Raw genomic sequence first — 24138 nt, 5'->3', positions numbered from 1 at the left:
GTAACAAGGACTTCAATGTGAGATGCCTATAATAGATTCCACAATGAGACTTAGTCTTAAAACCTGGCAGAAAATCCAAAGAGATTTTGGTTGTATGTAAAGTATGCTGGCAGTAAGACATATTCAATGCTTTCTTTGCGCAGTAGCAATTGAAGCTCTATTGATTACAGCATTGTTAAAGCAGATTTACTAAACACAGCCTTCTGAAATTTCTTCTCCAAAGGAGACAGTAAATATTCCAGAATTGAAATCAAGAACAGATGCCAACATGAGTAACTTAGAAGTAAACATACTCGGACTAGTGAAGCAATTTAAACCATTTAATAAATTCAAGTCTTCCGCTCCAGATTGCGTACCACTAAGGTTCCTTTCAGAGTATGCTGATGCAATAGCTCCATACTTAACAATCACTTACAACTACTCATCTGATGAAAGATTCATAGCAAAAGACTGGAAAGCTGCACAGGTCACACCAATATTCAAGAAAGGCAATAAGAGTAATCCATTAGATTACAGACCCATATCATCAACATCAATATGCAGCAGGATTGTGAAACATATATTGTGTTTGACCATTATCAATAACCTCAAAGAGAATGGTCTATTGACACACAGTCAACATAGATTTAGAAAACATTGTTCTTGTGAAAGACAACTAGCTCTTTACTTGTATGAAGTGTATCACACTTATATCAAGTGTGCTGACAAAGGAATTCAAATCAATTTCATATTTCTAGATTTCCTGAGGACTTTTGACACTGTACCTCACAAGCAACTTGTAATCAAAGTGTGTGCTTATGGAATATCATCTCAGTTATGTGACTGGATTTGTAATTTCCTGTCAGAGAGTTCAAAGTTCATAGTAATTGAAGGAAAGTCATTCAGTAAAACAGAAGTGATTTCTGGTGTTCCCCAAGGTAGTGTTATCAGCCCTCTGTTGTTCCTTATCTATATAAATGATTTAGGAGACAATCTGAGCAGCCATCTTAGGTTGTTTGTAGATGATGCTGTCATTTATTGCCTAGTAAAGTCATCAGGAGATCAAAAGCTACTGCAAAACAAATTTAGGTAAGACATCTGTATGGTGCAAAAATTGGCAATTGCCTCTAAATAATGAAAAGTGTGAGGTCATCCAGATGAGTCCTAAAAGGAATCTGTTAAACTTCAGTTACAAAATACATCAATCAAATAAGAAGACCATAAATTCAATTAAATACCTGGAACTTACAATTACGAACAACTTCAACTGGAAAGAACACATAGAAAATTTTGTGGGGAAGGTGAACCAAATGCTGCATTTTATTGGCAGAGCACTTAGAAGATGAACCAAATCTGCTAAAGAGAATGCCTACACTATGCTTGTCTGTCCTCTTTTATAGCGCCTATGCTGCACATTGTGGGATACTTAACAGATAGTATTGGCAGAGTGCATCGAGAAGGTTCAAGAAAGGGCAGCACATTTTGCATTATTGAGAAATATGGGAGAGAGTGTCACAGACATGCTAGAGGACTTTCTCCTCATTGTGGCAAGATCTTCTCATGAAATCATCAACTTTCTCCTCTGAACGTGAAAATATTTTGTTGCCATCAGCCCACATACGGAGAAACAATCATCATAATAAAATAAGAGAAATCAGGGCTTGCACAGAAAGATACAGATGTTTGCTTTATCTGTGCACTTTTTGAATCTGGAACAACAGAGAATTATTGTGAAGGTCATTCGATGAACACTCTGCCAGGGCCTTAAGTGTGAGTTGCACAGTAGCTATGTAGTGTAGATGTAGATGTACACCCCCCAGCCTATGGGCAGCCTGCTTTCTGTGCCACAGGCACTCTTCCTTCCAAAGACTATTTACAAGTATCACAGGTGTATTGCATGTTATTGACATTGTTGTGCTCATAAACAATCTATGACATGCTATTGCTAGCAGGCACCATCACAGGGAACCAGGAATGATGGTGCTGCAGTTGAGAGGCTAGTTTCATCCATGAGTCATGTGCCCACCAAACAGCATGGAACCCCTTTGCGTGACACATATTTAAGTCATGGCTCAACCACTAGCAAGCAGTCTCTTTGCAACTCTGGGCTTAACACCAGCCACTTCCAGTGGCCCATCTGTTGAAGCTTGCACTGAGCCACCACTAGGCCCATGCCGGGTTCCTACTTAGCCTGTGCTGAGTTCATGCCATGCTCTCACTGAACCCACACTGTCCATTTCCCACAGCCCCACGTCATCAATGTTATCAGCTCCTCCAGATGTTACCTAGCCTGGGGACCTCATCTGCACCACATTGTGGCTTCACACCAGTAGCCACCAGGGATAGAACTTACCCAGTGAGACCTGTGCCTAGTTCTGAGTGTCAGGACCAGTCCATGGACTCTGGACTGTGTATCTAACTAGAATGATCTCTTTAGTTGTGTTACAAACCTGCATAATGTTTGCACTATGTTTAATTGCGTGGTGCCATAATAAAGTGTCCTGGCAATACCATGTGGCAATCATCATTCCTGAATCATCAATTTTTTGCATGCAGGCTTACAATCTGGGACATAAACACTGATGATGATTGTATAGCCTGTCTTTTCAGTTTTCCATCTGGCATTACTGCATCCAATCCCAACTGTCACTGGGACCAACTGGGCATTGCCAATCATGCCCAGAACTGACACTGCCTGTTACCTTCATCTTCACGATTGTGAAGGTAGGAGACAAGGTACGGGCAGAATTGAAGCTGTGAGGATGGGACGTGAGTTGTGCTTGGGTAGCTCAGATGGTAGAGCACCTGCCCGCGAAAGGCAAAGGTCCTGAGTTTGAGTCTCAGTCTGGCACACAGTTTTAATCTACTAGGAAGTTTCACCATTGTAGTTCCAGCCTGGTCATCCTTCCTCATGGGGGTGATGCAGCACTTTGTGTCTTCATTCTTTGGGGCATCTTGCAACACTGTGCTGCTACACCTTACTTCCTCTGCTGCTTTGTCTCTCCTCTTCCTTGCATTTTTTGCAGTGTACATCCTGGCACCTACTGATACACACCATTTTTAGCCCTCTTGATGTTAGCTTCACATGCTCTTATGTGTGCTATGTATCTGGTAACATCATTCCCACTGTCTTGAGCTCCTGTCAGCTCTTTTTTTGTTTGCTCACTCCTCTTCACACTACACATTACAAGCGGTTCTCATATCCTGGGAAGTCTGGCAGTCTTTCCTTGAGCTCCTCACACATGGATTTGCAGCCTACAGCTTCTGCTGCTACAGCCCACTGCCCACCCTCCAGGTGCAACTATGCTCATTCACACACATCACTTTCTGTGTTGTTGTCCACAGCCTTTTGGCCTTCTGACTATCCTTCTTCTCAACACCTGCACCACTTTTCCTGCCATCCCAGGCTTCTTCTGGCCCTCTGGGAATGTTTTTTTCTTGTATTCAGGGCTCTCATGCTTTTCCTACTGGTGATCACTGCCCCACACAATTCTTCACCATTGCCTTACCATCATTAGTTAAGCCCTATCTCCCGTTGGCCACCAGTGCATTGATAGCATCATTACACATCTAACGTTCATCACACTGAGGGTGTCTTCTATGCCCTCACCCATTTTTATCCAGCATAATCTCCTTCTTCAGTGTGGGGTCACCATTGCCTTACCATCAATAGTTAAGCCCTATCTCCCGTTGGCCACCAGTGCATTGATAGCATCATTACACATCTGACATTCATCACACTGAGGGTGTCTTCTATGCCCTCACCCATTTTTATCCAGCAGAAGCTCCTTCTTCAGTGTGGGGACCACATCACACATGACTTCATGTCTTCTGGATGGGGGATTCTGCTTGACATACTCCTTAGACATGTACGTGCATCTGTGATGTGCTGCACTGGTCTTGTCCAAGTCTTCCAGCTGCTAGTGCCACGATTAGCCATAGGACATTTTGCACCTTACCACTTGCTAAAGTTGGTTACCGGAACTCCCCTCCAAGGACCACCAGCTGGTTTTCACTGGTCCTGCATCTGCTCCTTCAAGGACTGCTCCTCACCACCAGCTGACCCACTCCAATAGGGCTTGGGCCAGCCACAATGCCTATTCTACATTACTTGTTTCCTTATAGGTTTGCTCGAGACCAGTATTTGCATCACAACCTCAGGTCCAAGATTGCGGGGAATAGGGTTGCAGCTACCCTGAGCTCCCCATTACCTTGGACATTTCCTGTGTCAATCTGTGGAAGGTTCACCCTCTGTGTGGCCACCCACTGTCTCACTATCTTCAAGTTCACACCATTGTATTCCCCCACAGGGAGAAGGGATGCAGAATCTGCAGCCACTGTCAAGATGGCTTCACCAGCTCTTCCTTAAAGGCAAGTGATATTACATCTGGCCATATGACAGCTTTCAGAACTACACTTGCAGCCTATGGACAACCTGATTTCAATACCTCAGGCACTTTTATATCCAAAGACATTCATAATTATGACAGGTGCATCACATGTTATGAACACTTCAGTGTAGATCACAAACAGGTGCAACCAGAGGGCACCATCACTGCCTATGTGCAGTGCATGCATCACCAATGGCAGTGCTGCAACCGAGCGGACTAGTTTGCATCCAGAGGTCACTTGCCTGGCAAGCAACATGGATATCTCTCTGCCTGCTGCATATTGAAGTCACAGCTCAACCTCCAGCAGACAGTTTCAGAGCTCCAGTCTTAATGCTGGCCACTTCAAGAGGCCAACCTGTTGCAGTACTCACCAGCTCCTGCCAAGCCCCTGCAGGGCTACTGTCAAGTCTATGCAGAGCCCACACCAGCCATTCCCCATGGCCATGCCTTCTCGAGCTCGTTAGCTCCTCCAACTGACAAACCAGCCTGGGGACCTCATCCGCACTGTATTGTGAAATTACTCCAGCAGCCATTGGGGGTGAAACTAACCCAGTAAGACTTGTGCCCAGTGCTGACCATTGTGACCAGTCTGCATTATGTTTGAACTGTGCTTAATTGTATGGTCTCTAATAAAGTGTACTGACTACTCAACCTGAGATTCATCATTTAGTCATCCATTATTTTAGTGCAGCTTTATGACTAAATATATAAAACATGGCTCCTCTAGAGACTATGAAGACAATATTAGACCAATTACAGAGTGCACAAAAGGATTTAAGCAGTCATTCTCTCCACTCCTCCTAGCAACTGCAAGAGAAAGAAGCCCTAATTCATGGTACATGGGAAGTACCCTCCACCATGTATGTAACGACGCACAGGTCGCCTAAGTGGTGTCAACTCGAAAGACCTGCACCAGGCGAACGGTCTACCCGACGGGAGGCCCTAGCCACACGACATTTCATTTCATTTCAGTTCTATGCTGCAAATGGCTGCAGATACTGATGTAATCCATTTTGGTAATTTCTGAAGATCAGTACCCATTACTTTCATTTTTCCACGAATCATAAGAAATCATACTGCCTGAAGTTTGTATCTGATAATATATAAGATCATTTCGAACTGAAATGAAAGGAAAGCCTTGCAGAGCACAAAACTGGTGTAATAACATATGGACTGACACTAAAACAACATAGAGTAACTTGTATTTTAGTTTTGAAAGTAAAATAATTAAAGGGTCAAGCTAAACAAGAAGATAACAGCAGTGGCCTAATAGTCAATTATGATATCTGGAATAACTCTGCACATACATGAATAATTTTTGAGAATGAAAAAAGTGTCACTTTTTAAACCATTTCTCATCTTACAGAGCCATTATGAGGTGACAATGAAAGTATTTTATTTTTTATGTATTAAAAGTCTGTTTTACCTAGTCCAGTATCAACTACCACAATCAGCAATCTTATACCTCAAAACGAACCAATACTAGCAACTTAGTCATGAGCGCAGGATTAATGATTACCTTGCGCATTACAAAATACACAACAAGCAAAGATAGTATTCCATAATACTGTAATTATTAATAGAATCCATAACTGAACTATTTTGTAATACACTCACTGCAGGTTTGCTGCGATCCACCATACGAAGTCCTTGGTCAGAAACCTCTAGGATACAGGAGTGTGGCTTGTGCTTTGGTGTATTCCCACTGCCCACTATCTTTTTCACTGCCTGGCACAACACTGAATTGCCTTTGTGGCACTTTGTTTCAACTGAACCAAGGTAACCCAGCAAATAACGTTCTCGTTTAACTTTCGGTGTGCTGGGATCAAAATCACTATAATCCATATCAACTGCATACGCTGAAGGGAAAATACCTTGCCTTCCAGATCTCAGATTTACACCTGTAAAATAATATAATAATGTTAATTATAATTACAGCTAAGAATGATTATTATAAAAAATTTAAAGAAAATTGTAGCAGTGAACAATTTTAATAAATATACCCTGGAGAAGAGTATCCAAAACCAAAAACAATTCTGCACATGTTGATCAACTTCTTCTTAACAAAATACCACAAAATATATACAAGCTGCCAGACAACAAAATTGAAATGGTGATGGCAACTTGATGAAAAACATATCCCCTCTATAATGTTGAGTTCATTGTATGGCAGGGTAAATTACATAATAATTTAAATGTGATATGACCCAAATGTTGTATAATGAAAGCAATATAACATGTAATGTACATGTAACGTTGTGATCAATTTATTTTCCTTAAAGAAATGACTTTTACACTGATCATGTCTCATGCAACAGCAGTTTTATCTCCAGACAAATAAATGGATCTGATTATATTCTAATCCTGTTAATGAGCTGGAGTTTGACAGTTCTATAATAGAGAAAAGCAATCTTACGTTAAAAGGTGAACCAAAATTATGTTCATTGCTTCATAGATAAAATTATTCATGTGAAAAGTTAGACACAGTAAAACTGGTATTGATAGAAGTAGAAATTAAATGTGAAAGAAAGAAAAAATCACCAAACATTAAAAATTTTAAATTTGCACACATTATGTCACATGGCACATATCAGCTGATAATCAAACCCATCACAATGTAATACACTGTAGCATTAGCTATGACTGTGGATGAACAAATGATATGAGGATTGTCTTCACATTTACTGTATGGCAGTACCAACTGTGGTTTCTTATTTCATCCTTTGTGTGTCCATTTGCTTGTAGTTTGGGCTGTGTAGTACTAACAGTGTGACTAAGAAAATGGGAAAAGTGGGGAGCAAAAAGCATTCTGTGTTCTTGATTTTCACAAAATAATTCAATTGGTATGATGTCTTATCATTTCTGGACTAAATCCATGATATATCTGCACAGGACAAGTAATTTGGAAAGAATAAACAAGCTGTATTCATAATAGTGTGTTTTCATTAATAGCTGTAAGAGGAATTGTGCACATCCATGGAAGATTCTTAACAAGCCCTCACAAATCCATGCACTAATTAGCTAAGATTTGGTTATGCTATAGAAAACAATTTTGAATGTGTTACAGAGATGTTTGTTGATGCGTTTGAGACAGGCTGCAAGAATATTGTCAAAGATCTTTGTGTCTGAATATTGTCAAAGGCCTTTGAGTCTTCTTGTATTATGTATTCATTGTCAAAGGCCTTTCAGTCTTCTTGCATGTATATATTCAGAGTAGTAGAAGGAGATGGTTTCTGTGGAAAAATAGATTTTAATGATAATATGACTTTGCTCATTTCCAACTGGGAAGACACACATAACATATAGATTTGAGGATGAGAAAGTACTGACCTGTTCTTGGGACATAAACACAGTTCACCAAAACTCAATATGTTTCTTTAACTTCCAGCCAAAATGCTTGTATGCCATTTTTCATTGTTGAAATCACTGACATAGTCCAAAAACCTAACATGCTACAATACCTCTACCCACAGGTGAAAGAGGGCAGAAATAATGCAATAGCTGTCATGTTCTTTCCAGTCTCACCTCTTATGTTATCCTCTTACAGAATTTTATAAAGAATGATGTGTCTGTATTGTAAGTTATTTGTCCCTAAAAGCAGCTAAATTGAGGATAAAACTGGAAAAAAATCATAAGAGAAGGGTAAGGAATCTACAGACAAAGGTACAGGCACTTTGATAAGCTTCTCAGTTTAAGGGGGGTAGGACATCAAATGGGCCAACTTGGAGCAGGAAAGGCATCACAGGACATTCTAATTTCCAGTGTCTGTACTTTTACAAATAAATTCATAAAACTTTGTTAGCATGACCAGGAAGGATTCATGATTCACACTCATTGTAGTGGAAGTTGGGAAACATAACGAACTAATTTTTTTTTATGTGTGAAATTTCATCATTTTTTCACTTACTAATGGCTGCATTTGTTGCTATAGGTACACTTTTCTTCATAAGTTAGAGAGATTCTTCGATGAATTTTGCACAGCATACATACCATACTTACAGGTATATGAAACTCTAGAATTTATTTAATTTATGAAAAAACTAATGATCTGTTGTATTTTAAACTTCATGTTTAGAAAAAACACAAATTTTGTAGTTAATTACCTCAATTTTTACCACAGTTTTTAATATATTTGGAAAATTCTAGAGTTTCATACACCTTTAAGTATGGTTTGTATGGTGTGCAAAATTCATCGAACCATCTCTCTTACTTATGAAGAAAAGTGTACCTATAGCAACAAATGCAGCCATTTGTAAGTGAAAAAATGATGAAATTTCACACGTAAAAAAAAAAAAAAAAAAAAAAAAAAAAAAAAGTTCGTTATGTTTTCGAACTTCCACTACTATGAGTGTGAATTCTGAATCCTTCCTGGTCATGCTGACAAAATTTTATGAATTTATTTGTAAAAGTATAGACAGTGGAAATTAAAATGTCCTGTGGTGCCTCTCCTGCTCCAAGTCAGCCCGTTTGACGTCCTACTCCCCTTAAGGTTGACACAAGGAGCCGTATTGATGAACAACAACAAGAGCATTCCTCCACCAGTTAGAGTAGTGAAGACTTCCCTGTAATGACTGAAAATAACAAGAGATCTAGGACAGACAAACCACTGCCAGATAAATGAGAATGATAATAAGTTGGAACAATTCTTCATAAAAATGATGATGATTATCTGTGAAAAAGTGGAAATGCCATAATACTGGAAGGTAAGAGTGGCACTAATTAAGTAATGCAACACTTTTTTCCTGAAAGCAGGTTGGTTTTCTTCAGGATTCCATTACACCATATTATTCCCCACTTTTTTGGCTACAAAATCCTATGTTTCTAAATATTCTCCATTCTATGCGAAGGCCTTATGCTGACTGGTAGGGCTGTATGTCTGTATAGAACCTCTCTACTGGTCAACATTGGAGCCAACATTTTGTCACATCAATAACCTCTAAACCATCTGTGTACTGCTTCCCATGATGTGCATCCTTCATTGTACCCAACAAATGGAAGTTACATGGTATAACATCTGGGCTGTATGGTGGAAGAGGAAGAACAGTCCAATGAAGTTTTGTAACTCCTATTGGGTATGCAGACTTGTGTCAGGCCTTGTATTGTCATGGAGAAGGAAAAGTTCATTTGCATTTTTGTGGTGATGAACATCATGGAGTTGTTTCTTCAGTTCCCTGATGGTAGCAGGTAGCACAGTACATTTCAGAGTTGATTGTTGCACCATGGTGGAGGACATCAAACATAATAACCCTTTCAAAATGCCAGAAGACCATCATCATGCTATCTGGACCAGACTTCACAAAAACCTCACTAGGATACCAGCTAATCCAGGAGGAACTTTAAGGTAAGAGGGTGAGGAGTATACAAGGACAGCACATGAAATGCTGGAAGTGCTTCTCAAGACACATTTTCCTCAGTATACTCTGACAGACAACATAGACCAGAATGAGATCCCTGTGAGATATCGGTTTTCAGGTATTCGAAGGGAGAACTGGGAATCTGCCATAGAATGTGTTGACCATAGTAAAATCCAATGGGTAGTGGCAACATTCCAACCATTCAAGTCACCTGGCCCAGATTGAATTTTTCCTGAGCTCCTGCAACAAGCAGGAGTGAACTTAATAAGATTCATATGCAGGTTATTTAGGGTTAGCCTAGCAGCATGAATCATTCCTAATGTCTGCAGGGCAGTGAAGGGTGTCTTCATTCTAAAGCCAGGGAGAATGGAACATGCCAAGCCCAAGGATATGAGACCAATCAGTCTGCCCTCCTTTCTTCTTAAAACATTAGAAAAACTGGTAAATGTGCATGTTAGGGAGAGGAGGTTAACTAGGGTCCCTCTACACATAAATCAACATGCATACCAACCACAAAAATCGTGTGAAGCTGCACTCCACCAACTTGTTGGGAAGGTGGAGAAAGCACAACACTTTCAGGAAATAGCTCTCTGCATTTTCTTGGACATCGAAGGGGCTTTTAGCAACATGGCCTTTGAATCCATGGTTAAGGCAGCAGAGGTGCATGGCTTGGAGACCACCATTTGCAGGTGGATTAGAGACAGGCTTAGTGGTAGAAAGGTAGAAGCCATCATGATGCGATAAAAAATGGTAATCATCACCACCAGAGGCTGTCCACAAGGAGGGGTCTTGTCCCCTCTACTGTGGAACCTTGTGGTGAATGAACTCATTGTAGAATTAAACTCTAGACAGTACTTTTGCCAGGGACCCATAGATGATCTTGTCTTAGTAATACTTGACAAATTTTCAAGTACAGTCAGAGCTATGGCACAAGGACCACTGAACACTGTGCAAAATTGGTGCAGGAAACAGGATCTAAGGGTCAGTCCTAAGAAGACTGTTGTAGTACCATTTATGAGGAAGCAGATCCAACACACATATCGGAATCTCTAACTTCTCGATGAAACTCTGCCAGTGAAGGGGATAGTGAAATATTTTGAGGTAACCCTGGGTGAGAAACTGTCACGCACCCCTCACGTAAGGCACACCTGTTCCAGGCGAAAGGTACTCTCATGAGTACCAGAAAAGCTTGTGGTAAAAACTGGGGCTTAAGCCCTGAGAGTATGTACTGGATATACACGATGGTAGTAAGACCTATGCTCACTTATGGGGCTACAGTGTGTTGGAAAAGGTAGAACAGCAGGTAGCAGCTAAGGAGCTTACTAAGGTGCAGAAATTGGCCTGTTTAGCCATTACAGGTGGAATTAGCAGCACACCTACTGCTGGGATGGAACTATGCTGGACATGCCACCATTACACCTGTGGGTAAAGATGGAGGCAGCAGCTGGAGCACACAGGTAAAAGACTGGCAGAAAATGGAACTCAATGGGGTATCTAGGATCTCACACTAAATACTGAGTGAATATATCCAAAAACAAATCGTACTCTCTGCTGGAAGTATCACTTTGCCATGAAGAAAAATGATCCTAATCCTACCCCTAATGATCCAACTCCCCAAGACACTATCCAAATTGAACCCTGCCTGGAACAGTTCCGTCCTCCGTCACAGCGGGACCCACCTCCTCTTCCTCAAAATCACCCTCTCCAAACCTTCCAGGAATTTCTGACTTCCAGCCTTGCCTCTCAATCCTTCTTAAAAAACCTTAATCCTAATCCCAACATCACCACTGCTGAAGCCCAGGCTATCCGTGATCTGAAGGCTGACCGGTCCATCATCATTCTTCCGGCGGACAAGGGTTCCACGACCATGGTACTTGATCGTCGGGAGTATGTGGCTGAGGGACTGCGTCAGCTTTCAGACAACACCACATACAAAGTTTGCCAAGGTAATCCCATTCCTGATGTCCAGGCGGAGCTTCAAGGAATCCTCAGAAACTTAGGCCCCCTACAAAACCTTTCACCTGACTCCATCAACCTCCTGACCCCACCGACACCCCGCACCCCTACCTTCTACCTTCTTCCTAAAATTCACAAACCCAATCATCCCAGCTGCCCCATTGTAGCTGGTTACCAAGCCCCCACAGAACGTATCTCTGCCTGCGTAGATCAACACCTTCAACCCATTACGTGCAGTCTCCCATCCTTCATCAAAGACACCAACCACTTTCTCGAACGCCTGGAATCCTTACCCAATCCGTTACCCCCAGAAACCATCCTTGTAACCATTGATGCCACTTCCTTATACACAAATATCCCGCACGTCCAGGGCCTCGCTGCGATGGAGCACTTCCTTTCACGCCGATCACCTGCCACCCTACTTAAAACCTCTTTCCTCATTACCTTAGCCAGCTTCATCCTCACCCACAACTTCTTCACTTTTGAAGGCCAGACATACCAACAATTAAAGGGAACAGCCATGGGTGCCAGGATGGCCCCTTCGTATGCCAACCTATTCATGGGTCGCTTAGAGGAAGCCTTCTTGGTTACCCAGGCCTGCCAACCCAAAGTTTGGTACAGATTTATTGATGACATCATCATGATCTGGATTCACAGTGAAGAAGAACTCCAGAATTTCCTCTCCAACCTCAACTCCTTTGGTTCCATCAGATTCACCTGGTCCTACTCCAAATCCCATGCCACATTCCTTGATGTTGACCTCCACCTGTCCAATGGCCAGCTTCACACGTCCGTCCACATCAAACCCACCAACAAGCAACAGTACCTCCATTACGACAGCTGCCACCCATTCCACATCAAACGGTCCCTTCCCTACAGCCTAGGTCTTCGTGGCAAACGAATCTGCTCCAGTCCGGAATCCCTGAAGCATTACACCAACAAGCTGACAACAGCTTTCGCATCCCGCAACTACCCTCCTGACCTGGTAGAGAAACAAATAACCAGAGCCACGTCCTCATCCTCTCAAACCCAGAATCTCCCACAGAAGAACCACAAAAGTTCCCCACTTGTGACAGGATACTCTCTGGGACTGGATCAGATTCTGAATGTGGCTCTCCAGCAGGGATACGACTTCCTCAAATCCTGCCCTGAAATGAGATCCATCCTTCATGAAATTCTCCCCACTCCACCAAGAGTGTCTTTCCGCCATCCACCTAACCTTCGTAACCTCTTAGTTCATCCCTATGAAATCCCCAAACCACCTTCCCTACCCTCTGGCTCCTACCCTTGTAACCACCCCCGGTGTAAATCCTGTCCCATGCACCCTCCCACCACCACCTACTCCAGTCCTGTAACCCGGAAGGTGTACACGATCAAAGGCAGAGCCGCGTGTGAAAGCACCCACGTGATCTACCAACTGACCTGCCTACACTGTGACGCATTCTATGTGGGAATGACCAGCAACAAACTGTCCATTCACATGAATGCACACAGGCAGACAGTGTTTGTTGGTAATGAGGATCACCCTGTGGCTAAACATGCCTTGGTGCACGGCCAGCACATCTTGGCACAGTGTTACACCGTCCGGGTTATCTGGATACTTCCCACTAACACCAACCTATCCGAACTCCGGAGATTGGAACTTGCTCTTCAATATATCCTCTCTTCCCGTTATCCACCAAGCCTCAATCTCCGCTAATTTCAAGTTGCCGCCACTCACACCTCACCTGTCATTCAACAACATCTTTGCCTCTGCACTTCTGCCTCGTCTGACATCTCTGCCCAAACTCTTTGTCTCTAAATATGTCTGCTTGTATCTGTATATGTGTGGATGGATATGTGTGTGTGTGCGAGTGTATACCCATCCTTTTTCTCCCTAAGGTAAGTCTTTCCGCTCCCGGGATTGGAATGACTCCTTACCCTCTCCCTTAAAACCCACATCCTTTCGTCTTTCCCTCTCCTTCCCTCTTTCCTGATGAGGCAACAGTTTGTTGCGAAAGCTTGAATTTTGTGTGTGTGTTTGTGTTTGTTTGTGTGTGTATCGACCTGCCAGCGCTTTCGTTCGGAAGTCACATCATCTTTGTTTTTGGATATATTTTTCCCACGTGGAATGTTTCCCTCTATTATATTGATATAAATACTGAGTGAGGTATGGTTGGGTAAATGCTGGCCAAGTATATAACAACTCCCAGCTGCTTCAACACACCTTTCAATGTAGTATTGGAAGTAGAGAGCTCTGGGAGAACAAATTTTGACACCATACTTGGGACATAGCCTGGTTCACTGTCAGTTCGAAAACAGACCAAGGTGTTGGGGCCAGGGATATACAAAGTGCAGCCAAGGCTGGAGAGTACAATCTCTCTAGGGAAGATGGCCACTGTGTTTCAAGCAGAAATATCTGCTAACAGTGTGTGTGTGGAGGATAATTTTCAGAGGTGCTACAGAGGTCATAGCATTTTCATTTATTCAGACAGCCAAGCAGCCCTGAAAGCACTGGCAGCCTCTGCAATGAGATCAAAGATGGTGGCACAATGCCACAAAGTCCTTATGGAGCTAGGGGAAAGCAATAGGATAAACCTACTGTGGGTCCCTGCTCACTGAGGGATTAGTGGTAATGAGCGAGCTGATAGGTTGGCCAGTGTAGGGGCAATGACACCATTTATTGGACTGGAGCCTGTCCTGACAATCACCAAGGCAATGATCAAAATAAAACCATGAGACTGGACAAGGAGACACATGTATGATATTGGGCTAAGGTCCAAAAGCAAAAACATGGCAAGGTACTAATGCCAAAGCCATGTTCTAAGAGAAGTTTCTCAATCCTGGGATTGAACAGGAGAAAAATGAAACTCATGGTTGGACTATTGACAGGCTATGGGAATTGCAAAACACACCTACATACAAAGGGGGTAATAGAAGAAGACCCCAAATGTAGGATGTGTGCTGTGGGCAAGGAAATCGCATCACATTTGATCTTTGAATGTGAGGCATTGGAGATTAAAAGACACAGAATTTCAGATCAACCAGGTCTGAAGAAATTGTGTCTAGCAAAACACTGGTAAAGGATATCCTTGCACTGTTAAAGGGCATTGGTTGGCTTTACTAGAGACACAGGGAATGATATCACACAATAAACTCTGTTTCACTGTGGGGAGCAGTGGGCTTGATCAATGTTGTTTTTGTTTCCCTAATAAAATCACATCAAATCAGACCATCATCATGATTTTACTGGCTGAGGATGTGACTTTGAACTTTTTCTTTGGAGGACAGGTGGTGTGGCATCATTCCATGGACTGCTGTATGGTTTCCAGTTTGAAGGGATGAACCCATGTTCCATTGCCTGTGACAAAATATTGTCATGATCAGCCTCATAATGTGCAAGCAGTTTCACACAGATGATCCTTTGTTGCTTGTTATGCTCCTCTGTTAGGTGGTGAGGAATACTGTGAGTACACACCTTTGAGTACCCGAACTGATGGGCAAGTGTGACAGCATTACTAACAGAGAGCTCCAATGTGTGGAAAGGTGTTTTATTGTAATCCAATGATCACCTCAAATGAGACTGTGTGCATATTCCAGCATCGTACGAGTCACAGCTGTGTGCAGCCAGCCAGTGTGTAAGAGAGCCGATGGATTTGTGTGAACTTGTTGCGGTGATGACAGATGCCTCACCCAATGCTTTCTTTCACTGCCAAGTCTCTGAAGACATCCTGCAAGTGCCTATGAATATCTGTAGTGCTCTGGTTTTCTGCAAAAGGAAACTCAATGACAGCTCTCTGCTTGGGATGCACCTTAGTTGCAGATACTATTTTGAAGGCTATGTGTGGTGCCACAACCTATTGAGACTTCATAAAACCACAGGGCTGATGCAGGAATATCCCACAACAAATTACAAATTTTTTCTATTGAAATTGGCTGAAAAAAAAGTTTTGTATTATTTGTTGAATGTCCCTCTTAGTAATGATATGTAGGCATTACAAAAAGGAGATGAAATGGAGTGTGCAAATTATGGAGGTGTAATACTCTTAAACCAGAGGCATAAGATGTTTTAGGGCCTCTCCAAATTGAGTGTCTTCAATCAATAAATTTGGACAGAGACAGGTATGTATCAATATGAATACCTCCTACAAAAGTTAACAACAGACTAGATTTCAATCCGGAGACAAGTTCCTACCCCCCACCCCCCCACCCCCCAAATAAAAAAAACTGAATTTGGAATTGGTATACACCTATTTTTATTGATTTTAAAAGTGAACCTGGTAATGTTAATGTGAATAGGGAGAGATTATAAATTGCCTAAGGGTAAAGTATGTGTGAGACGCAAAGAAAGGGTTCAGGGAATATTGTCATAGATGGTGTATGGGAATTAAGTGGGCTACTCACACCAATGATGCAGACATAATAACAAGAAGTCAGAAGGCAATGGATTAGTCATTTATTGCATTACAACATGCTGACGAGACTATGGGACTGACTATCAGTGAGTCTAAGACTAAATACACAATCTCAGTAACTATATCTGATTGGAATTTGAGAAAGCTAAGCAGTACAGACATCTGGGATCAATCATGGTCATATATGAAATTAAGCAATAACTAGTGGCAGTTAATAAAGCTTATTGTTTCCTAACAAAGTTACTGTCCTTAAAGCTATCTTGCACCACTAACTAAATTAATCTTCTATAAATCAGCTATAGCTCACTTAAGGCCTCAGAAACTTGGCCACTAACACTAAGGAATATCAAAATGCTGGACGCCATTGGCAGTGAGGTACTCCATATGATAACAGACAACTGCTGCAAAGGAGGAAGATGAAGAAATTATAATAATGAGCTTTCTACCATATATATAGATCCACAAATCAGAAAAGTAGTAAAATCAACAAGCATAAGATGGGCTGAGCATCAATACCTACACCTACACTCTGCAAGCCACCTTACAGTGGGTGATAAAGGGTAGGGTATTTCTGGTACCACTACCATTTCATTTGGACACTTTCTAGCTGTTATGTTTTTCTTCCCCCCAAAGTTATTATTATTTTATTTTTCAAATTCAGTGATAATTTCAATAATTTCAATACTATTATTTATAGGACCTATGCACAATACCTAAATATTTTGAATATTGACTCAAGGCTTATCTACTTAACTTCATCATCTATAACATTCCTTTGGTATCAGGAGTTAATGAGCTAGTAGGTTACCTAAAAATGTGCTGATTATGAAACATTAGTAATTTCAAGGTTCATTGTCATTGTTCATTTGTAAACATATTCCTTGTTATTGACTTCCTGATAAAGTAGATGAAAATGATACACAAATAAGGCAACGAATGACAAAAATATGTTATCTACACTTGCATTCATTTAATCATGGACTAATTAAGGTCCTCATTTAAAACATTGTTACTCAAATATAATCCCAAATTTAGGCAAACTACCCAGTGTTATTCCATAAAAATTGTTGTTGTTTCTAAAAGTCCTTTTTAAATTGAATTTACCTCAGCTATTCAGTTATTCAGAAACTTAAAAGGTCTAGCAAACAACAGTAGCTAAATTTAGATCTAGTGATTGTAAACTTGTAAAAGTAGCTTGTTGGAAGCCATTTTATGACAGTCTGTGGTGAGTTTGAAAGGAGCAAGACCTATGTTCGCTGAAACATGTATTTTCTTGCAAAACAAAAAATGGGATTGGGGCAAAAGTAATTACCTATGGGGAGCTTCCTCATCTGGTGTGATATTTCTCAGAACTAACTCCAATCTTTCATAAATTTCCACTGTGGGAAACATGTTTTTGATGAAATTCACAGCCTTACATATTTTGGAGCAACACAACTATTTGTGGTAACAGACAGATATGTTTTGCCGAGAGTATGAGCTGATCATCATTTGTAGGTTAACACCTGCTTACCTTGTCAGTCAGCTAAACTTGGACACTACATCCACAAGCCTCCCAGTTCCTTTTGAAAACCAGCATGCTGCATTTTTCATGCCCACATAGACCTCATAATGCCACTACACTCATTGCAAGAATTCAAATATATTTTCAAGGCTTTGACAAATTTATGTGCTGGGTCAAAGCCACACATATTATGAACATTCCTGCAGAGGCAGTTGCATGAGCCTGTTTGGCTACATGTATCTCAAGGTTTGAGTGCCCAACAGATGCAATGACAGATCAAAGCTGACAATTTGAGTCCTCTTTGTCCTGCAAACTAGTTACTTTATGTAGGTTCACTCGTCATCATTCTATCAGCTGCCATGTGGCGAGCAATGGCACGTTGGAGCACTAGCACAGGACACTGGAGTCAGCATTAATGTGCCAAAAGTCTTCCTGGTTGACCATCTTGCCACTGATGTCATTTGGGCTGTGGACTGCATTCAAAGCCAGCCTCAGTGCTTCAGAAGTAGAAATAGTGTGCGTTGTAATCCTTTGGCTTCTGTCAGACTTTTTCTACATGCAGCAAGAAGGTCACTGTGAAGGTCCTTGCTTATTGGTGTTACAAATGAGGAATTGCATTTCAAATTTCTGACCTTCAACAGTCTCTTACTATGCAAACTCACCCATTTTTATTCATAAAGACCCCACTCACTGCACCCATGTCATGCTCTTCACAGATGTCATTAGAGTATCCTTGCAACTGCCTTACACTGGTGCCTTTCCAGTCCTAGAAAGAGATGCTCACACAATTACAATCTTAATTAATGCCAAACCAAACATGATTTCCACTGAGTAGGTAAAACCCGCATACCTGCTCCCATCAGATGACACTGTGCAATGGCAGCCTCCCAACTGGCTGATGCCTGCTTCTAAACCTTCCCTTGCTGACCAGGCCTCCATTCTGCCAGCCCCACCCACCTCCTGCCATTATTATCAATGGAGTCAGCTGCCACAGTTGTTCACACACTCATCACCAACAAGTGCTCTTACTCGACAGTACTGGTGCTGGTCCATGTGAGAGCAAGCAGGACAATTCAATTCAGCCTCCCTTTCATCCCATGAGCTCCACTTTGCAGGAGGAGGGGGAAAGGGAGACTTGCTTGGTGATGTAAGTAGTAAAGCTGTAATTGGAAGTGTGGACTATCTTTGTGGCACTTGATGGATGATGTAGCAGCATCTTTGGTTATGTTTAACGACTTTCTTTGAGTTATCTCCCTAGTTTTCTCCTGAGTTTTTGTTTCTTGATTTTTGCAGACTGAAATAATAATGTGTATAGGACTTACAACACCTTTATTCAACTGAGGATAATAGTACCCATAGATTTATTTAAATTTATTGGTTGGTTTATTTAAATAAATATTGATAAAAAACAAAGATGCTGTAACTTACCAAAAGAGAAAGCGTTGGTCTGTTGATAGACACAATAAGAAACACACACACAAAACTTTCAAGATTTTGCAACCCAAGGTTGCTTCATCAGGAAAGAGGGAAGGAGAGGGAAAGACGAAAGGATGTGGGTTTTAAGGGAGAGGGTAAGGAGTCATTCCAATCCCAAGAGTCGAAAGACTTACCTTAGGGAGGAAAAAGGACATGCACACACACACACACACACACACACACACACACACACACACACACACACACACACAGACACAGGCAGACATATGTAAATGCAAAGAGGTTGGGCAGAGATGTCTGTCAAGGTGTATGTACAGAGGCAAAGATGTTGTTGAATGACAGGAGAGGTACGAGGGGTGGCAACTTGAAATTAGTGGAGGTTGAGGCCTGGTGGCTAACGGGAAGAGAGAATATATTGAAGAGCAAGTTCCCATCTCCGGAGTTCTGATAGGTTGGTGTCAGTAGGAAGTATCCAGATAACCCGGACGGTGTGACACTGTGCCAAGATGTGCTGGCCGTGCACCAAGGCATGTTTAGTCACAGGGTGATCCTCATTACCAACAAACACTGTCTGTCTGTGTTTGTTCATGCGAATGGACAGTTTGTTGCTGGTCATTCCCACATAGAAAGCTTCACAGTGTAGGCAGGTCAGTTGGTAAATCACGTGGGTGCTGTCACACGTGGCTCTGCCTTTGATTGTGTACACCTTCCGGGTTACAGGACTGGTGTAGGTGGTGGTGGGAGGGTGCATGGGACAGGTTTTACATTGGGGGCAGTTACAGGCGTAGGAGCCAGAGGGTAGGGAAGGTGATTTGGGGATTTCATAGGGATGAACCAGGAGGTTACGAAGGTTAGGTGGACAGCAGAAAGACACTCTTGGTGGGGTGTGGAGGATTTCATGAAGGATGGATCTCATTTCAGGGCAGGATCTGAGGAAGTCGTATCCCTGCTGGAGAGCCACATTCAGAGTCTGATCCAGTCCCGGAAAGTATCCTGTCACAAGTGGGGCACTTTTGGGGTTCTTCTGTGGGAGGTTCTGTGTTTGAGGGGATGAGAAAGTGGCTCTAGCTATTTGTTTCTGTACCATGTCGGAAGGGTAGTTGCGGGATGCGAAAGCTGTTTTCAGCTTATTGGTGTAATGGTTCAGGGATTCAGGACTGGAGCAGATTCATTTGCCACGATGACCTAAGCTGTAGGGAAGGGAACGTATGCTATGGAATGGGTGGCAGCTGTCATAATGGAGGTACTGCTGCTTGTTAGTGGGTTTGATGTGGACGGATGTGTTAAGCTGGCCATTGGACAGATGGAGGTCCATGTCGATGTCCCATGAAAGAAGGAAATATAAAAATACTCAGGGAAAAACTGGAATACCACACTGTAAGTCATTTAGGAATGGAATAAATAGGAAGTGCACAGAAGGCAAAGTGAAATGACCATGATGAAGCTGAAATTCAATGGTCGTTGGAAGGGGTTTGTCAGCTTACAGAAAAGCCAAAACAATCTTGAGTGAAATTAAAAACAAGGACATCAACATTAAGAGTGCAATGGGAATTCCACAGTTCAGTGCAGTTCAGTTCAGAGGTGAGAGTTGATATATGGAAAGAGTACACTGAAGGCCTCTCCAAAGGTGGATAACATGTTTGAAGAAGTGATTGAGTAAGAAAGGGCAGTTGATATGGAAGCCAATGTTAGAGGCAGAACTGAACAGAGATTTGAAGGGCTTGTGGTGAAATAAGGCAGAAGGGATACATAACATTCCTCTGGTATATCTGAAATCATTTGGAGTAGCAGTAGCCAAGTGACTTGAAGTTGGAATGTAGAATCTGTAAGTCTGGAAATATCTCATTGTACTTTTGGAAAAATATCATCCACACAGTCCTGAAGATAACAAGGGCAGGTAAGTGCAAGGGATATTGCACATTCAGATTAATGGATCATGCATCCAATTTGTTGATAAGAATAATATACAAAAGAAGGAAAAGGAAATTGTGGCTCTGTTAGATGATTATCAGTTTGGTTTTTGGAATGGTAAGGGCACCAGAGAGAGAGTTCTGACACTGTGACTGATAATGGAAGCCAGATTAAGAGAAGTCAAGACACAGTGAAAATGATTGGTTGACCTGGAAAAAGTATTTGGCAATGAACCTAGAGGGATCAATAAAAATGGAAGACCAAAAACTAAGTGCTTGGACTGAAAAGGCTGTAAGACAGGGATGTAGTCTTTCCAATCCATGCATCAAAGAAGCAATAGTGTAAATAAAAAGGTTCAATAGTGGGATTAAAATTCAGGGTGGAAACATATTAATGATAAAATATGCAGCTGACACTGCTATTCTCAGTGAAATTGAACAAGAATTACAGAACATGTTGAATGGAATACACAGTATAATGAGTACAAAATATGGACTGAGGGTAAACCAAAGCAAGACAAAACTAATGAGAGGTAGTAGAAATGAAATTAGCTGTAAACTCAACAACAAAATTAGGGATCATGAAGTACATGAAATTAAGGAAGTCTGTTACCTCAGAATCAAAACAGTACATGATGGACCAAGCAAGGAGGGCATAAAAAGTAAACTATCACAAGCAAAGAAGGCATTCCTGGCCTAAAAGAAGTCCAATAATATCAGAAATCGGCCTTAATGAAAGTTTAATGGCCTGACCATAGATGACCTCTGTGTTATTCTCTGCCAATGGCATCAATGGGTGCGGTATGGAGGAGCATGTGGTCAGGACACTGCTCCCGCAGTTGTTGCTATGTTTCTAGACTTTGGAAGTGCTATCAGTCAATCAAGTAGCTCCTCAGTTGACCTCACGAGGCTGGGTGCATGCTGTACCAGTCTTCCCAGCAAGGAAAAATCCCTATAAGTACCAGAAAGTGAATCTTGATCCCCTGTATGGCAGTCAGCCATGCTGACCACACATCTATTGACCTTAATATGAAGAAGACATTTCTAAGAATGTATGTTTGTAGCACAGGGTTATATGGTAGTGAATCATGGACTATGTTCATTGTGGTTGTACCTACAGTACAGTTACCTGTATCAAAGAGGCACACAAGCTGCCTCACCTGAACAAAGTCCATCTTTCATGTGGATGCTTACTATAAAGTCTATATAATATTCCTTTGGCTTATTTTTGCAGAATAAATGATTTGTTGCCCCACAAGATTATCATGCAACACAGCAGGAGATGAAACTGTTCTTGTCTGGATGACCGGACAATGAAAATATTACAGAGAAGAAAGGAGATTTAACTAAGTTTCCTGACCAGCTTATCAATGTCTTGATTCCATTTTAACTTACTGTTCATTTACACACCAAGAAATTTAAAAAATGGAGTTTATCCTTTACATGATCAATGGTATTATGAGCCCTGTAAATTACTGTTATTTATTTAGCACTGCACAAGACAGGATTTATTAAGATTAAGAGTTAACACAAAAATCAGTCATTAAGCTCTGCTTATATTCCTCAGAATACAGAGCACTAGCTTGTGAGATTGGAAAATGAGACAGACCCAGAAAAATCTGAATGTCATTTCCTGCTACTTTGAATATGTGTTATTGGCAGCAGGATAATGTGCTTGCTGTGATGGTGTCTAGAGATTGGTTTTCATGCTATCTATCTGTATTTAAAAAACAAATCTACAAAGTAAAGAGGTATGATTCAAGAAACTAAAAGTGACTGGATATTTACAGATTTCCAAGACACTGTTTCTCACAAGCAACTTCTAATCAAATTGTGTGCCTATGGAGCAGTGGCTTAGCGAATATAAGTGACACCCGGGATACAACACTTTATTGGCGACCCTCTTCCCCCCATGTGTGGCCAAGTCACATAACTTTACTGTCCTACAACCCTTCTTGGATGCCTGGGACATGACATTACTGACACTACACTTTATTGGTACCCCTGCCCCCTCCAAATACACATATAGTAATACAATATACAGAATTTGCTCTAACAACAATGCAATTCCTGGAAAAACTTGTTTTTTCTTGGAGAGCTTTTGGTGCCTCTCAGAATGTGGTACCTGGGGCATGATAGACCTAGAACCCATTGAAATCAACTCCCCCCCCCCCCCCCCGCCCCCCTCTCCCTATACCACTACTAATCTGCTACAGAGTATTGCTTCAGTTGTGTGACTAGATCCATGATTTCCTGTCAGAAAGGAAGTAAAACAGAAGTGATATCTGGTAGTCTCCAAGAAAGTGTTATAGGGCTTCTGCTGTTCATAATCTACGAGGGCCGTTCAGAAAGTAACCTCCGGTTGATTTAAAAAAATACACCAAGTTAAATAAAAATATTTTAATATATACATCTTACAACTACATCTTTGCACTATTTTTCTACATAGTCTCCATAGCGATTGAGGCGCTTATCGTATCTCTTCACAAGCTTTGAAATTCCTTCTGCATAAAAATCACCCGCTTGTGCCTGGAGCCAGCCTGTGACCGCATCTTTGAGCTCTTCGTCGTCATCAAACCGCTGTGACCCGAGCCATTTCTTCAAATGCATGAAGAGGTGATAATCACTTGGCGCCAGGTCTGGGCTGTAAGGTGGACGGTTGATAACGTCCCACTTGAAGGACTCAAGAAGGGCCTTGTTCTGCGAGCAGAGTGAGGACGGGCGTTATCGTGCAAAAAAACGATACCGGAAGTCAGCATACCACGGCGTTTGTTCTGTATAGCCCATCGTAACTTTTTTATTGTTTCATAGTACACGTCTTGATTAATGGTCGTACCACGTTCCATGAATTCAACCAACAACACCCCTTTGGCATCCCAAAACACCGTTGCCATCAGTTTTCTGGCAGAAAAATCTTGTGAGGCTTTTCTCGGTTTGGTAGGCGAATTTGAATGTGCCCACATCTTTGATTGTTCTTTTGTCTCAGGGTTCACGTACTTAATCCAGGTTTCATCACCGGTCACGATTCTGTTTAACAATGGTTCTCCTTCGTCCTCATAACGTGACAGAAAGTCTAATGCAGAGGCCATTCTATGAGTTTTGTGGTGGTCGGTAAGAATTTTGGGCACCCATCGTGCACAGAACTTATGGTAACCCAATCTTGCTGTCACTATCTCGTACAAGAGAGTCTTAGAAATCTGTGGAAAACCAGTA

At 41.7% G+C, this 24138-nt stretch overlaps 1 protein-coding gene across 1 annotated transcript in view; it reads right to left on the bottom strand.

The window, feature by feature from the left end:
* Positions 1–24138, bottom strand: part of LOC126260729 (JNK-interacting protein 1) — a 380152-nt gene that overhangs the window by 40715 nt on the left and 315299 nt on the right. The window contains exon 6 of the mRNA XM_049958067.1: positions 5988–6271. Coding sequence (XP_049814024.1) covers positions 5988–6271 — 284 coding nt within the window. The remainder of the gene's footprint in view (positions 1–5987; positions 6272–24138) is intronic.

Source organism: Schistocerca nitens, chromosome 5 (assembly GCF_023898315.1).
Source record: "Schistocerca nitens isolate TAMUIC-IGC-003100 chromosome 5, iqSchNite1.1, whole genome shotgun sequence".
Classification (NCBI taxonomy): Eukaryota; Metazoa; Arthropoda; class Insecta; order Orthoptera; family Acrididae; genus Schistocerca; species Schistocerca nitens.
The sequence above is the reverse complement of the archived record's forward strand: the minus strand, read 5'-3'. Positions and strand labels throughout refer to the sequence as shown.